This window comes from Gasterosteus aculeatus, chromosome 1 (genome assembly GCF_964276395.1).
Source record: "Gasterosteus aculeatus chromosome 1, fGasAcu3.hap1.1, whole genome shotgun sequence".
Lineage (NCBI taxonomy): Eukaryota > Metazoa > Chordata > Actinopteri > Perciformes > Gasterosteidae > Gasterosteus > Gasterosteus aculeatus.
This window is the reverse complement of record NC_135688.1, coordinates 14228753-14243499: the sequence shown is the minus strand read 5'-3', so window position 1 is coordinate 14243499 and position 14747 is coordinate 14228753. Positions and strand designations below refer to the sequence as shown.

General features: G+C 43.2%; 1 protein-coding gene across 2 annotated transcripts in view; it reads right to left on the bottom strand.

Annotated features, from left to right (window-relative positions):
• The window catches only part of b3glcta (beta 3-glucosyltransferase a), a 44086-nt gene that overhangs the window by 11815 nt on the left and 17524 nt on the right, over window positions 1–14747 (bottom strand). The window contains exons 1-7 of one of the 2 annotated variants that reach the window (XM_040181852.2): window positions 11406–11926; window positions 11204–11297; window positions 7773–7882; window positions 2579–2655; window positions 1808–1919; window positions 720–856; window positions 514–577 (exon numbers count right to left, since the gene is read on the bottom strand). In XM_040181852.2, coding sequence (XP_040037786.2) covers window positions 514–577; window positions 720–856; window positions 1808–1919; window positions 2579–2655; window positions 7773–7882; window positions 11204–11297; window positions 11406–11486 — 675 coding nt within the window. In that variant the 5' untranslated portion in view covers window positions 11487–11926. Of the gene's footprint in view, window positions 1–513; window positions 578–719; window positions 857–1807; window positions 1920–2578; window positions 2656–7772; window positions 7883–11203; window positions 11298–11405; window positions 11927–14747 lie in introns of those variants that run through there. The other variant, XM_040181861.2, reaches the window with a different exon arrangement.

Sequence of the window (14747 nt, the reverse complement as noted above, 5' to 3'; positions counted from 1 at the left end):
GGGCTGATTTGCATTGTGGTATGTAAACGCACAATTATCTGCAAAATGATAACTTAATGTTATTCTAAAACAATTAAATTGAATTTAACATTCCTCAATTCCATTAAAAAAATTACCCATGCCATCTTTGTTTTTTAAATATAGCGAATACACAGTGCCATATATAATTGAATCTCTTGGACTGAACTCATGCCATCTCTAACCAAACCAAATTTTCCAGACTGAGCCTGATAAGTCTGATGCTGTGTTTATGCAACAAAAACCCCATAGATGCCTCCCTGACTGCATTTCAGTGATAAAAATAAGAACCTGAATGCTGCACCATGACAATTCTCCGAAATAATATGATTTCACTTCAAGGTTGGAAAAATTTCATGCCTCGCTCTTTTTGTGCAAATAGATTATAGTCGGTGGCCGCTGGCTTGAGTGTGAGAAACAGGCCGCTTGATCATCACTTTCCAAACACAACAGGTCTGAGGTTGACAGTGGGACTCGTAAAGCTTGTTTCCTCACCTCATGTTTCAGGTCGATGGTGAAGTCAGATTTAAGCGGCTCATTTTTCACCTTGTTTGCAAGCCTAGAATAACAAATCACAGAATTTTAGTGTAAACAGAAAATGCATACACATATATATTGTAATGTGTTGAATATTCCTGCCGTGATTGAAACGGAGTGAATACATTTTAGCGGCACAACACAGAATTTAGCGCACAACTCACCGCACAACAAGCGGCGTGCTTACGGCCCAAGCGGCAGCAAAGTCTGGATATTTAAAGATAGAGGGATTCTCTGCGAAGGCGTAGTGATGAATGATGGTGGACTCCTCGTCGTGGAGGGGCTTCCCAAGAAACCACTCCTGATGAATGAGGAGTACGAGACGTTAGCGTTAGAGTAAAGAGGTGAACCGGTCTCACGCTAACATGTTTCACTCTTTTTCTAATTGCCCCGGCCCTCCTCTTCTTCTTCTTTGTATTTGGGTCCACGTTATTAAAGCCACACATGGGAAAGTTCCACATGTTACTTTCATGCTCCCAGTCACCAACAGGACCAAAATGACACCCGTTGCCTTTTCAAATCATTGGTGTTTCTCTGCTCCCGGCCCTCCCTGGACACTGCCAACACGTGCTAAGCACTCGCCATAACGCGTCACCCCGGCAACCCTCCATCTAATTCCACCTGTGAATTGGAAGTGATATGCACCATGCAGGATGTTAAAGAGTGCATGAGGACACTGAGAAAGGTTTCCATTCATTGTTGGGCAGGTTTGTTCCCGCAAGCGAACCTGAGCAATTTATGAAGATACCTTTTTTCCTGTCAGCTTTAAATCATTTTGTTTTATTCAAAAGCCAAATCACACTTGCGTTGTTTGGGCTTGTCGACAAAAAACAAAAAACATTCAAATGTGTCAGTTATTTGGATTATTTTTTAAATTGTATGTACCAACAAATGATTGACGCAGAAGCCTATTTGACGTCATCAAAAAAAAAAAAATCTTTATTACCTTCCCAATGTCAGATTCTCTGACTCTGAAAAATCATTTCATGAGCTGAGAGACGGAGCTTAGATTAGGTCTACAGAAGAAACGGAGAGACAAGTCTGACAGGTTCAAATGTGAGCTGGCAGAGCTGAGTGCAGCTCAAAGGCTGCAGCTGGAGCCAAACCGATTCTGTGTCTCTCAATTGTAGCCGGGATCAAGTAAGCCTTCGCCCCGGCGTGAGGTGCTCTGGTCTCGCTGATCAATTTGGAACGAGCCAGCAAAAGGCAGCCAGAGAGATACGGCTTTAGAGAGACAATATTGTATACTTACATTTTTCTTGTTGAATTTCGCAAGGACTTCAACCAGCTTAGTCAGCTTCACATGGGTTTCCTCCTCAAGGAATACAAACCATGAGGAGTTTTTCCCAAAGGAGTACGATAAGCTAAAAAAAAGGTATCGGCAAAAGAAGAGTTAAACAATAATAAATGGAACACTGACACGCACAAGCAAAATCTAGGCAAAGCCGTTTCTGTTATTTCAGACCATTCTAAAGAATCTAACTGAGGCTCCTGACCCAATCAGATCAAGGCAGCCACACAGTTCTCCCCCAAGGGCAGAAAGACAAAACAACTTCAAAAGCACACAGACTCCATTCAGTGAGGGCAGCTCCGTAATTATTCAGGGTGCTTCTGGTGATCTATGTCCCAAATCTTCATGATGGAGGAAGAAAACGGATTCGGATGTTATTTCACATCTCGTCAAAAACAATTATTGAACCCATATCGGCTTTTTGAGAAGGCCAAAGCATATAGACGCCTGGAACTAATGTCATAGTCGTGCTGTTCGGACCACTGGCTTATTGTTGCAGTTATAGACACATTACGAAGGCATTCATTATGATGTGAGGCAATCTATCAAGGTTATTGTGTCGGTAATGGCTTCTCTGCAATTCGTAGCCTTCCAATGTGGCTAACAAACGGACCTCAAAACCAGAAATTAACCTCCAAAAATGTCAACTGAAGTAAGACAGAGGGTGTTGAATATTTTGTCTGCATTTGTAACCCTGACATCTTTGGTTAATGACAGCTCGGGGAGACTTACTTGGGCAGCAGAGGAAGGATGCTCCAGTCTCCTTCGTGATCTGATAAGGTGTGAGAGAGCAAAACCACCGGTGGTTTCTGAAAAAAAGCACCACAAAGACAGAGATGCAGGTTTGTTTATTAACTCAACAGCTACACAAATCAGATAAAGCAGCTTTTTTTCAACAAAGGGACCCAAGGGTGCGCTGGTGTTCAGACAGTCCTCTAAATGGGATGGGCACAGTCAAGATGGAGTTTTAGCCCATTTATTGCAAATCCAGTTATTATACTCCACATTTAAGCCAACCACTTTGCAGGCTGGTTTGGTTCGCATTCGTTAATATAATTTATACTTCTCTCCGTAGCCACGGAGTCTCATATTCTTGTCTGTATGAAAATATATTTGAGGAATATTGGCTGCTAAAACTTACTTGAGTTTTTTAATTCATCTCAGTGAACCCCACGGCTGTCGTTCTATTTGCTAATGTTACATTATCACTGTATGGTAATGCGATTGGAACAAGCACTATTGTGTAATGTTGACGGTAATGAACACAGATGGCAAAGTTGCAAGTCATACATATATTTAAAGGCCGATGTGGCACAGCTCCTCATTGCAGTTGTTAATGCACTGACACTTTCCTTCATTACCAGGACACTGGCCTCTATTTACATATGTAATCACACTTTAATGAATAACACTAAACCTGCAATAATTCATAGTCCATTGGCGGCCATTTTTTTTTACAGAAATGCCATTAGTGGAATAGCTGTGGATATCCCGCAATAAACTATATAAGCTGAATCCAATGTCCCTGATCTAAGGGACTCTTTACTGAACTTCCATCCACCAAAGCCTCTTAAAGAGAGAGAGAGAACAAAGTGAATTCCATGAAGAGAAAGAATAACACTTACGATCATTTCAAAGTACAAGGCTATTACAATAAAGTCAATTTAAGCCATATAGCCACGTATCACACGTTTACATAATTTTCATTCCCAGCGTCTATCCAATCAGGCTCATATTGTATAGTCTGACCTTGGCTTCCCTTAGGTTTCGCTTGGTTTCGTCCTTCCATGTGATTGGTTGACAACAAGAAAATATAGAATAATTAAAATCTGTATCTTTTAAGGAGATAAAGTGGTATTATGCCTTCAATCCCACTTTGCCTTCAGGGATCCGCTGATCCTGCTTGCCCTCACGCTAAGCAATAAACTGTAGGACGATAGTAATGGAAAAAAGAAGAGGATGTTTTAGGATGTGGACAATACAGCACACAATTGCATCCACGTAAGAGCAATCTGTTTCGCCCAAATTGCCCGCCGTGAGGACGGTGAGACCATGTGCGTATTGTTGCAGAAAGCCAATGTTTCTCACTTTGAGGGAAACAAAGCAGCGGAGCGCGAGAGCCCGAGGTTCATTACTGCGTGGTCCACTCGCCGTGCACAAAGTCTAACAGCAGCCTGCCTGATTCACCCCAATTCAACCCCATTAGTTAGTTAGCTCTCAGCTAATATGAGATTATGCTAGGTAGTCTGATAACAATACCTACCTTCTTTTATGAAACTGCGCTCTCCTTGATGTTGAGGTCATCTCAGTTAATATATTGAATCAGCGCAATAGAAAAATACTGAAAAAAGCATCATATTCAGCTAATAATGCGATCACAAAAACAAAGCTTTTGCTTCGGAGGGTTAATGACGTTCCTGTGATGAGTGAAGCGTTCAATAAGAGATGGACGCAGTGGGAGAAGCTGCAGACTCCTTCGACAGATAAGAACTCGCACTCACAACGAATGGAACAGTGATGGCTCGGTGACTTGGGAGAAGATCGGGGTCATTGAGACCCGGTGGTAATGGGCTGACGGGAAGCTCTCATCCACAGGAAGTGCTGCAGGCGGACTGCAGAAAGCCACCTGTCGAAACCTCTTCAGTGGCGGGATGCAGTCAAAGATAATAACGGTGGACGAGGGCCAAATCACTGACTGGAGAACGCGGAGCCAGATTCAATTATTTCCATCCCGGTGGCACTTTCGATGCAGAAATTGTTAAGATAATAGGTGATGCAGAGGCGGAGCCAGATTCAATTATTTCCATCCCGGTGGCACTTTCGATGCAGAAATTGTTAAGATAATAGGTGATGCAGAGGAAGGCTTTTGGACGCGTGGTGTGTTTTCACCACAGAGCGCGAGGTCCCTGAGTTTAACCTCATTCTGTTGTACGTGTGCATCTCGGTGGACATGAACACTGTATAAATGTAATGTGAATTCCTCCCACAAGGCACAGTGTTGAACTGTGAGAAAATGGGCTTATAGAGCCGCCACGTAGAATACACAAGTTACTGTCTGTGTAAATCTGTGGACATCACAGAACCATTTGACGGTCAGAGGAGGATGAAAACGGCTCGGAGGTAAAAAGACAAAGTACATGTGTTTCCCTTCTTGGCGGTGCAGTGATCACATCCAGAATCTTCAACGTATCCTTGTCTCTACAAACTAAGAACTTGGAACAAAGTCACTTTGCGGTCTGTTCTAAACATATTTAAAACTGAAAAGACAGTTATGGTTATTAAAGTATGGTGTTGAGTTTGGTCATGGTCAATGAAACGAGAAAGCTTTTGGTCTGGACTCATGATTATTTGACATCACTTGTTTAGCAAAACATTTCCTTTTCATAAACTACTGTATTTAAATCATAAACTATCATACAAAATGAATGAATTAAAAACATTAAATGAATGAATAAAATACTACACAGCATAATTAAACAATTAATTGGATAATGAATGACAAATAGATATTAGTGGTATTTTGACTACACATTTTTTAACTGTTGTGTAATGTGTAATACATTACAACAATACATAAGCATATAAGCCAATTAGAAAAGGGAAATGAGGTGTTATTCTACTCTTTTCTTCTCTACCACTCACTATTTGTATTCAGTATTCCTTTTGGCCTTTTAAACGGTATATAGATGTTAATATTTTCTATAATGTTAATAGAATTGGATGATCTTCAATACAGATCTGGAACCAAATTCAATTAAAATGAATGAATTGTAATTGGAAGCACGTCATGTACATCTGAGTACTTTGTCCACCTGAGGATAAACGCATTTTCATTCTGATTTTGAGAAAGAAATTCCACATGTTAACTTCACAAATCTTTGGCTATTATTTCTCTTTGAAAAGCTGTCAGACCTCCACTGATTCTTTACTGATTCTTTTAGAAGTCGCTGATTAAAATTCTGCCTGGACTTAGTTTGTGTAATTGAATGCCAGAGACACTAAAACACCAGACATCTCTGAGATCATGAATGCAAACACATGATGTGGTATTCATAAAGTCTGTCTCTTCTTGTAAAACGTGACGTCCATTAGTCTAACTGAATCCCTTCATGATAAATAACATCCTTTGGCACAGACTGATGCCGCTATTCATTGCAGGGAACATGAAACAATCTATGAATTGTAATGCAAATAATGCATGTATTGTGGACTTTGTGTTGCTGAAGGTGGATTAAAGGGTTTCACTGTTGTTTTTAAGAATATTTGAATGATGATAGATAGATTTATACAATACTATACTAATAATTCAAACACGACAACATTTAACAGAGAAATAATGACTGATTATTTCTGTTGTATGTTTTTCAGTTTGGTACACTCCAGTCAGTCGTGAAGATAAAAGGTGTTTGACGTACAGAAGAAGTGGAGACTGAGACAACAAATACAAGACAACAGAAGTATGAACCCAAAAAGGAGATCTAAATCGGTCTCTTGCTGCAGCTAACAGAGCGAGCAGTCCCCCATCTAATTTACTGTAACATTGTCATTAGTGATGCTGCATTCACTACTTAACCAAACGGAATACGACTCTGGTATTTCAGCCCATTTCATTTGGCTCTGAAGGGGTTTAAGGAGCAGAAGTGAATTGACATTTCAACCTGAAAATGGCCTCTGTGTTTTCCTCTGACATGTTTCTGAGCACTTTTCCCCTCTGCTCTTCTCCCTGTACACCAACAGCTGCACCTCCAGTCACCAGCCCGTCAAGCTCCTGAAGTTTGTTGATGACACCACCCTCATTGGACTAATCTCTGGTGGGGACGAGTCCGCCTACAGGTGGGAGTCTGACCATCTGGTGTCCTGGTGCAGCCAGAACAACCTGGAGCTCAATGCTCTAAAGACAGTGGAGATGGTTGTGGATTTACGGCGGAACAGAGCCCGACCCTCCCCCATCAACCTGTGTGACTCCCCCATCACTATTGTGAATTCCTTCCGTTTCCTGGGCTCCATCATCACCCAGGACCTCAAGTGGGACCTGAACATCAGCTCCATCACAAAGAAGGCTCAGCAGAGGTGGTTCTTCTTGAGGCAGCTGAAGAAATTCAACCTGCCAAAGACGATGATGGTCCACTTCTACACGGCCATCATCGAGTCCATCCTCTGCTCCTCCATCACCGTCTGGTACGCTGCAGCCACAGCCAAGAGCCAAAAACTGTTTGTGCCCCTTCCATCTGGCAGGAGGCTGAGGTCCATCAGGACTAAGACCTCCTGCCACACAAACCGTTTCTTCCCGTCGGCAGTCGGGCTCATCAACAGAGCCCGGTCCCCCACTGACTGACTATGACATTCCACCGGTCACTCCCCTTCGCACTGCACATGTCACTTTGACTGTAATTTTTCACTTTGTCGTCACTCGTCACTTTGTCACTTGTTCGATAGTGCACTTTATGCTTAATATTTTTAATTTTTAACTCTAACTTGATTCTCTTGTTTTATACTAACCCATAGCCTTATTCTACTAATCCATTGCAATAGTATTTCATTTTACTTTATTTTATTACTTGTGCACTGCTGTATTGTTGTCTATTGTTACACTGTCTACTGTCACGCACCAACCGCCAAGACAAATTCCTTGTATGTTTGACATATTTTGGCAACAAATGATTCCTCATTCCGGAAGATGTTTAAACGAGGGCATCATCATGAATAATTCTTATTACTACCAGTAAATATTCAAAATGATCAGTTTTGGGTAGTAGTGAAGTGAAATCTGGTTTACTTTCTCCGGCATGAATGATGCCACTTCTGCTACTAGTGAGGCTCATTAGTTAAATATCTCTTCATAAAGGCACGCAAGCTTTCATGTGCGCTTCCTTTTTTGCCAAAATAAGGGCAGGCGTGCATGAGTGGAAGGTGTCTTGATTCTTACCTCGGCGAGACTGTGCGCCTGCTTCAGTAAGTCTGCTCTCCGTCTTTCTGCCTGCCTCACATGGAAGGAGTTGCTTTGACTCTGGATGACGAACACTATCTCCCGCAGGTCTGTGGAGGGAGCGGGGACAGAGGAGGGGAGGACACAAAGGAAGGATATGTGAGACTGCTCACATGCTGTGAAAAAAAGGATCATGGCAATCGATGACCTTCTGAGTGCAAGACAAGATAAGAGCCGTGGGCTGAATAGCTGAGGTGGTTTTGCTAATCTCCATTATTGGCCTGGTGATAATAACTAGCGCATAAAGAGCTTAATTGGCTTCAGGGGAGAGTTTATAAATGTCACGGCCCGAACCGTGTTACTTAAAAAAAGATTAGCAGTCGGAAGAGTCTCTCTGAGGTGCGGCGACGCCCAAAAGCCTGGCACGGCCCGGCCGTCCAGTGCCGTCAGTAGAACTCTGCATTATTAAGGCCAAGGTCAACAGGGAGCCGCCTACTAAACGATGTCTGTTTAAAAACACGGCTTCGACAACCCGTTAACATAGCATCTCTGTCACTGACCCGGGAAGGCTGCAGTTCCTCTTCATGTGAAATCCATTCAAAGGGTGACAGTGACACAGCTCAGTGAAGAATGACATTGTCCAAACCAATGGAGGGGGGGGTCAGTACAATTACATTTGACAACTCCTAAATCCTATAAGCTGTCCCTCACAAGACGTCTGCAGCACCTGGCTGGAATGACCACGAAAACAGAAAAAAAAGAAGCCTTTTCGAGAGTTTAAAGCCGAGCGGTTGCGAGGCGAACGCGTGTTTGAGGCTCTTTCCGGCTACGACAGGCAGCTCACAAACCTCCCCGGTAACGAGATGTGCTGAGATTCCTGTGTGACAAACATAACAAGCTCTGTTCCAAAATAATTCTCCCTCGACATTTTAATTAGCTGCTTAAGTATTTGTACAGGATACAGTCATTAAGGGTGGACCATGTCATTAGGATTACCAGATGGACATTTTTCCCATGACGCTCTGCAAAATGTGCTGATGACTTGTTTGTCTGTGTTTCCAAAACATAAACAAGTAACAGCCGCTGCTGACTGGTCTACAATCCTCCCAGTGGAATAGTGCGAAAGCGGCGCGGGGGAAAAGGGGACGGGCGAGTGCCGATAATGGCGGGGTGAGATGGATTGCCTCCTCCTCCTCGATCCCACAACTTGAACCTATTCCACGGGTTCAGATAATATCAGCGGGGGTCGCGGCGTGGACACTATGTCAGGCTACGGTATCTGTGTCCGATCTTTTTAATTAATGGTGGTGGGTGTGTTGCTCCGATTGCTCTGCTCATAACAAAGCTCCCGTTGATCCTGTGGCCCCGATAGGGGGAGGGAGGGGGGTTACTTACTAAATCTCAGCATGCCCATCTCCCAACAGATGAGAGCGGAGCTTAGGGAGTGAGTACCCTACACCACCTCTAAATGTCCTTCTGCTGAGTAGGCTGGATGACTGACTATGCGGGCTGGTGTGCGCGGACGTGTGTGTGCATCTGGTGTCACATAAAGCAGTGCCTTCTTAAGCCCCAGGTGTGGTACCAGCATTCCTGATACTGCACAGTTCAGCAGTAACGCCAGCTGCAAGAGACCAACAGCGAAATCAGATAACAGGTTGCCAATCCGCTCATTGTGCAGATAACGCGTTCACCCTATGCCAAAGCGAAGGAGAACCAGGGGGTGAAGCGGAAAACAAAAAGAAACTAATTAAGACCGGCCTCGTCTTCCCACTAATGGGTTTCGATTAATCATCAGACAACGGGGCGAAAAGGGAAAGAATCCTGTTAGATCACTTTCCCTCACCTCCATCATTCCTTTGTCCTGCGATCAGGTAAAAGTCACCTTTATTTCACCCTCTTGACACTCCGGGCTAAATTACAATTATGCATTCAATACGTCTACCTATATTTACATGAAGGCAAAAAAAAAACAACGTCTTTGGTGCCATTAATTATTTTTTTACGGGTATTGGTGAGGCCATTAACGGATGCCTCCGGCCTGAAGACATGTGGTACACTGTGTGTGTCGCTCGCCGTTAAGGACATATGCCGTTGTCCCCCGGGCGTTGGTAGACGGTTGCTAGGTGATTGCCACATCGTTGCATGGTGCGATGGTGCTCCTAATGTTCACAGTTGCAAGGTCTTTGGGTGGGTCCGTGTCTCCGCTTTCACACCATGGGAACACGGCCTTCTGACTTTTCAAAGGGCGAGGCAGCTCACTAGAGAATACTTTCCTGTGTTTGCTGAACTTTTGTCTCGCCTATCCGGACCGTGAGAGTAATTACTCTGGTTTAAGACGTATGCCTGCAGGTGAGCTTAATGCTCTTCCCTCTCGAGATTGGATTTTCTTACTATGTACTAAATATAACTCCTTCCTCTGTCTGACAAGTTTTGGTTCACTTGGATGCTTCTTAGGATTTCCAACCACCAGCATTCCCCGTACTTCCAGGTGCTGCTTCTTCAGTACTTAATTGACAATTAAACAACTTGGGGACTAAAGAAAATAATAAAATGCATATATAGGAAGAAAAAAAAGTTAAACAAATACCTTTGAGTTTGAGGGGGTTTCAGCTGCTTTTTCCCCACTGAGATACAGAGGAAAGCTGCTTGTTTTGCAGTGATATTTACAGGGATCCTGGGGCCTTGAAGTAGCGTTTTCTTTTCATGCTTGCATAAACAATTTTACTTGTATAGCACATTTAATGTAGAACCCAAAGTGCTTTGAAAAACAACACTATGACCATAAAATCTAACAAAACAAAAATAATGATAGTGGTATTGAATGATATTAAACTTTCAAAAGGAGTTTGCTGGAATTGAAAAGTGAATTTTTACAAAGATGCTTTTTGGCTGAAAACAATATGCTTCAAATGAAAGAGATTGAAGGTTACTGGAAAGGAGAAGCTATAGCCCCCCATCGCATTGGAGCAGATGATGTTATTTCGCCGGGCTGATGGAACTAGAAAGCATGAGACAAGTGTTCGTTTGCCTCCCCTTACCCCTTCAGTAGTTCACAAGGGACACTCCGCCGAAAAGAAAGACTGTATCAGCCTTGAAATACATTGGACGAAATGAGACACAGGAGAGCAATGCCTCATTCTCTCCCTGATTTGAAGCCCCCCCCCCCCCCCCCCCGCCTTTACAAAGGCCATCACCGCCTGGTCCATGGCAACCTTGTGCGAAGGCTCTTCCGCCTACAAGAGGGCAGAGAATCAGACTGATGGAATACCCGACGATGACAAAATTGAAATGCTTGTTTGCACTTCTTGGCGGGAGATTGAAGTAAATATCTGGACCTGAACGGAGCTTGCGCAGTGTTCTGGTTCCCTCAGTGACTCTAAGCGATACGGACAGAAGTTTCCAAGCGGCAGGAGAGCGGAGAGCACGCTGACCTCCAGGCCCTCCTGGAGCTCTGTCATCTCCATCCGTGTCAGAGAGCAGGTATGTCTGGTCACCACAGCGGCCACAGGAGTGTTTGCTCTCAGCCTGGAGCAAGACAAAAAAATGCCGAGGATTCTAAAAGGAAAAAAGGAGGAGACGAGCGGTCGATTTGCAATTTCAATGACAAACGTCTGGCAAAGTATGGAGGGATACCGTTTGCCGAGAGGGGCCATCAGGCTGCTGTGGGAACGACGACAGCGCCATGACGGATCCGGAGCTCTTCATCGGCAGCATGTATTCAGAGATGACAGAGGACGTCGATAGCTCATTTCCATAGTCAACGGGCCCCACTTCCTCAACCAGCGGCTGATTGTGCTGGTGTAAAAGCTGCCAGGCTCCAGTGATTCACATTATTGTACTCGCGGTGCCGAGATGGCCCAGCATCATCCTTTTTGTAAAAACTGCCCCAACCCCCAATTCGCTCTTCGTCGCGTTCCATCCGAGCCGTCCAACAGACGTGCTACATGGAGGGGAATTGGATTGCAGTTTCCTGACCAAACTAAGCATGACCGTCACAGCAGACAGCGCCGGGGTTTTTTACAGCCAATCCCCAGCCAGCTGACCACATTCAATCTGGAAGACCAAATTCAACCCTGTCTCCTAAAAAAATCATGTTTCCGTACAACCAAACTGCTTTCTCAATTTACTGCATCTCAGATTTGGGCGGTAGTTTTACGCAGACTGTGATATAAATTATATTTGTGATGCGTCTAAAACAGATAAATAGTAGATAAATACTATTAAATAGTTAAACATAATACATAACATATAAAACATATAAAATTAAAATGAATTTACCTTCTGTATAGGCAATCACACTGCGTGACAGAGGCGGATGTGTCTTGCAGGTGCAAGTGAAACGGTTTTCTAAGCCTTCTTCTCATATTAATGAAGAAGTTGAATTGCCTTGCACACGATCAATAGCGAACATGGTGTATTTAACTTTCAGCTTACTACCAAAAGGTCAGTGTCATAAATATCTCTCAGTAAACAGAGAGAAGAAAATAGGAGAGAGGGGACAGCCAGAAAGGAAAGAGCATGCAACCCAATAGACGGGTTGCATGCTCAAGATTGCAAAAAAAAAAAAAAAAGGATGAGAAAAGGGCAAGTGTGTGGTAGTTATGTAAGAAAAGCTGTTAAGGTTAGTCTCATGTTAAAGTGAGAAAGAGAATTAGCTTTTTGGCCACGTATGCTTACACATACCCGGAGTTTAACTGCGGTTTGCACATAAATATAAATCGACAAGAAAATTAAAAAGTAGAAGACAACATAAAACAGTACAATGGATTCAAATATAGACACATTTAACAACTCTAGTAAATATACAAGTTGTGTCCATGGTGTAAAGGGTCTGCAGTGATCGTTCCTTCCTGTTTCTTGACTGGAGGTGTACGAGTCCAGGATGGAGGTTTAGGCCACTGCAGTCTGTTGCTGTCCTGTTTCGTGGCCGATCCAAACCACACAGTGATGGAAGAACAGAGAGCAGACTGGATGATGGCGGAGTAGAACAAGAAGACCAGGAGCTGGCGCAGGAAGTTCAACCTGTCCTGGACCTTCTTCCTGAATGGGTCAATGTTGGAGGCCCACTTCAGGTGAGAGATTTGGGATCCCAGAGACATGAAGGTCTCCACAGAAGACACAATGTGTAGAGTATGGTGAAGGGGGCAGTGTTGGAGAGCTCCTCCTGAAGTCCACTGTAACCTTCACAGTTCTGAGATTCACCACGCTAGAGGACCAGCTGGTTAATATCAGGTGTGCACGTCTACTCATCTCCGTCCCTGATGAGGCCGATGGACGTTGTGTCGTCTGTGAACTTCAGGAGTTTGACAGTCGGGTTCTCTGAGGAGCAGTCGTTGGCGTAAAGGCACAAGAACATTGTTGCTAGAATATTCATTCAAAGGCAACGAAGTGAGTCTTATTTCTAGGAGACAGTAGAGAAAGTACATCTAGCTTCATGGTGTCTGTATTCAGGTTTCCTGCAATATGAAATATTGATGACGACGGCAACTATATCGGATCCAAACTTGCAAGTCTGCTTTTTTGACTTTTTAAATTCAAATTTAAAAGGAAAAAAAATACATTGATTGCCTAAGTTTAGGTACAGAATAGGACATCGGATCAATAGTGAAGTAAGTCATTACTGAGGTCCGGGTGAAAAGCTAACTGGATTTCAGTCAAAACAACCTCCTCTAGATGAGCACATTATTGCCTCACATCTACTTACAGAAAGAGCGGAGCTTGACAGACAATACATCAAAGCGTCTGAATCAGGATGAAACTAGACCTTTTCCTTTTTTCTTTTTTCTTTTTTTACAGCTACTTCTATCCAAATGCATTTCTTCATTTTGTGTGGCGGAGCAGTAAGTTGGAACACAGGGCGTGATCTGAAACAGACTCATAACATGTTGATTTTTTCAAGCACTGTCATTCATTGCTGCGACCGCCGCTCCACCGAGCCGCCGCATGCAAGACGTAATTTTATCTTCTTCTTCGTAGTCTAAAAATCAAGGAAAATTACTAAATTGATCGGGATGGACATGAATAGGCCCTGTAGGATTTGTGTTATTATGTCTATTGTTTATTTGATAGAGCAGACTATTTCTTTTCATACTTTAACATGAATAGATTGAGACAAGAAAACAAAAAGAAGAAAAAAAAGGGATATATTTTTTTATATTCATGAATTAATTTTAATTTCCAATTGAATAAAAATGCTCCTGTCAGCTAACATTTACGCTGCAAACTGTGAACCCACAATACCATGCCTAGAAAATTGATTGTGAGATTACGTTACATTCAGTGGGGACTTGTGGGCCGAGGCACTTATGGAGGACATTTTCACATTACCCGTATTTGAAAATATATATTGTCTCTCTTTTCCCTGAAGCTTTTCTGTAGTTCTGTATCGGACGTGTACGACGTTGCACTTTTAAAAACACAACGGCACAATAGACGTTGAGGAGTCCCACTGCTTCTTTTAATGTGATCATGTAGATTTGCAGTAGATACCTGGATATAATGCCTGCTTTTGTTCAGACATAATTGAGACAACAGTCCATGGAGATATGTCCCCTTGCATTTCCTCTCACACACTACTGTTCTAATCATTACTTCCAATACCTTCCAAAAGGTCACCGGTTGCTTTAAAATGTCTGTTGCAGTATTGTTAAAACATCAGAGAGCCAGACTTTCATTTATGCATCATCTGAATTCCTTCAAGCAAACAATATTCTCTGTATGCGAGTGTAGCGGTTTTTCTGTGGGGCGACAAAGGGAATAACTACGGCGGTGCCAGATAGCAAAGCTCTGTTTTTCAGATGGCTGTCTGTTTGCATTTCCTCTCTGTGCAGAGGTGCCAAATGAGAGCATTATGAAGTTGCTTTTGTGAGCTCTCGCGCCTTCTCTGACCCAGTTGAATGAACAACAGGCAGAGGTCCAGTAAACTGGCTCCAAACTCCTTTGCATGGTCGCGGAAATCCCTCTGTGATGGTTGAT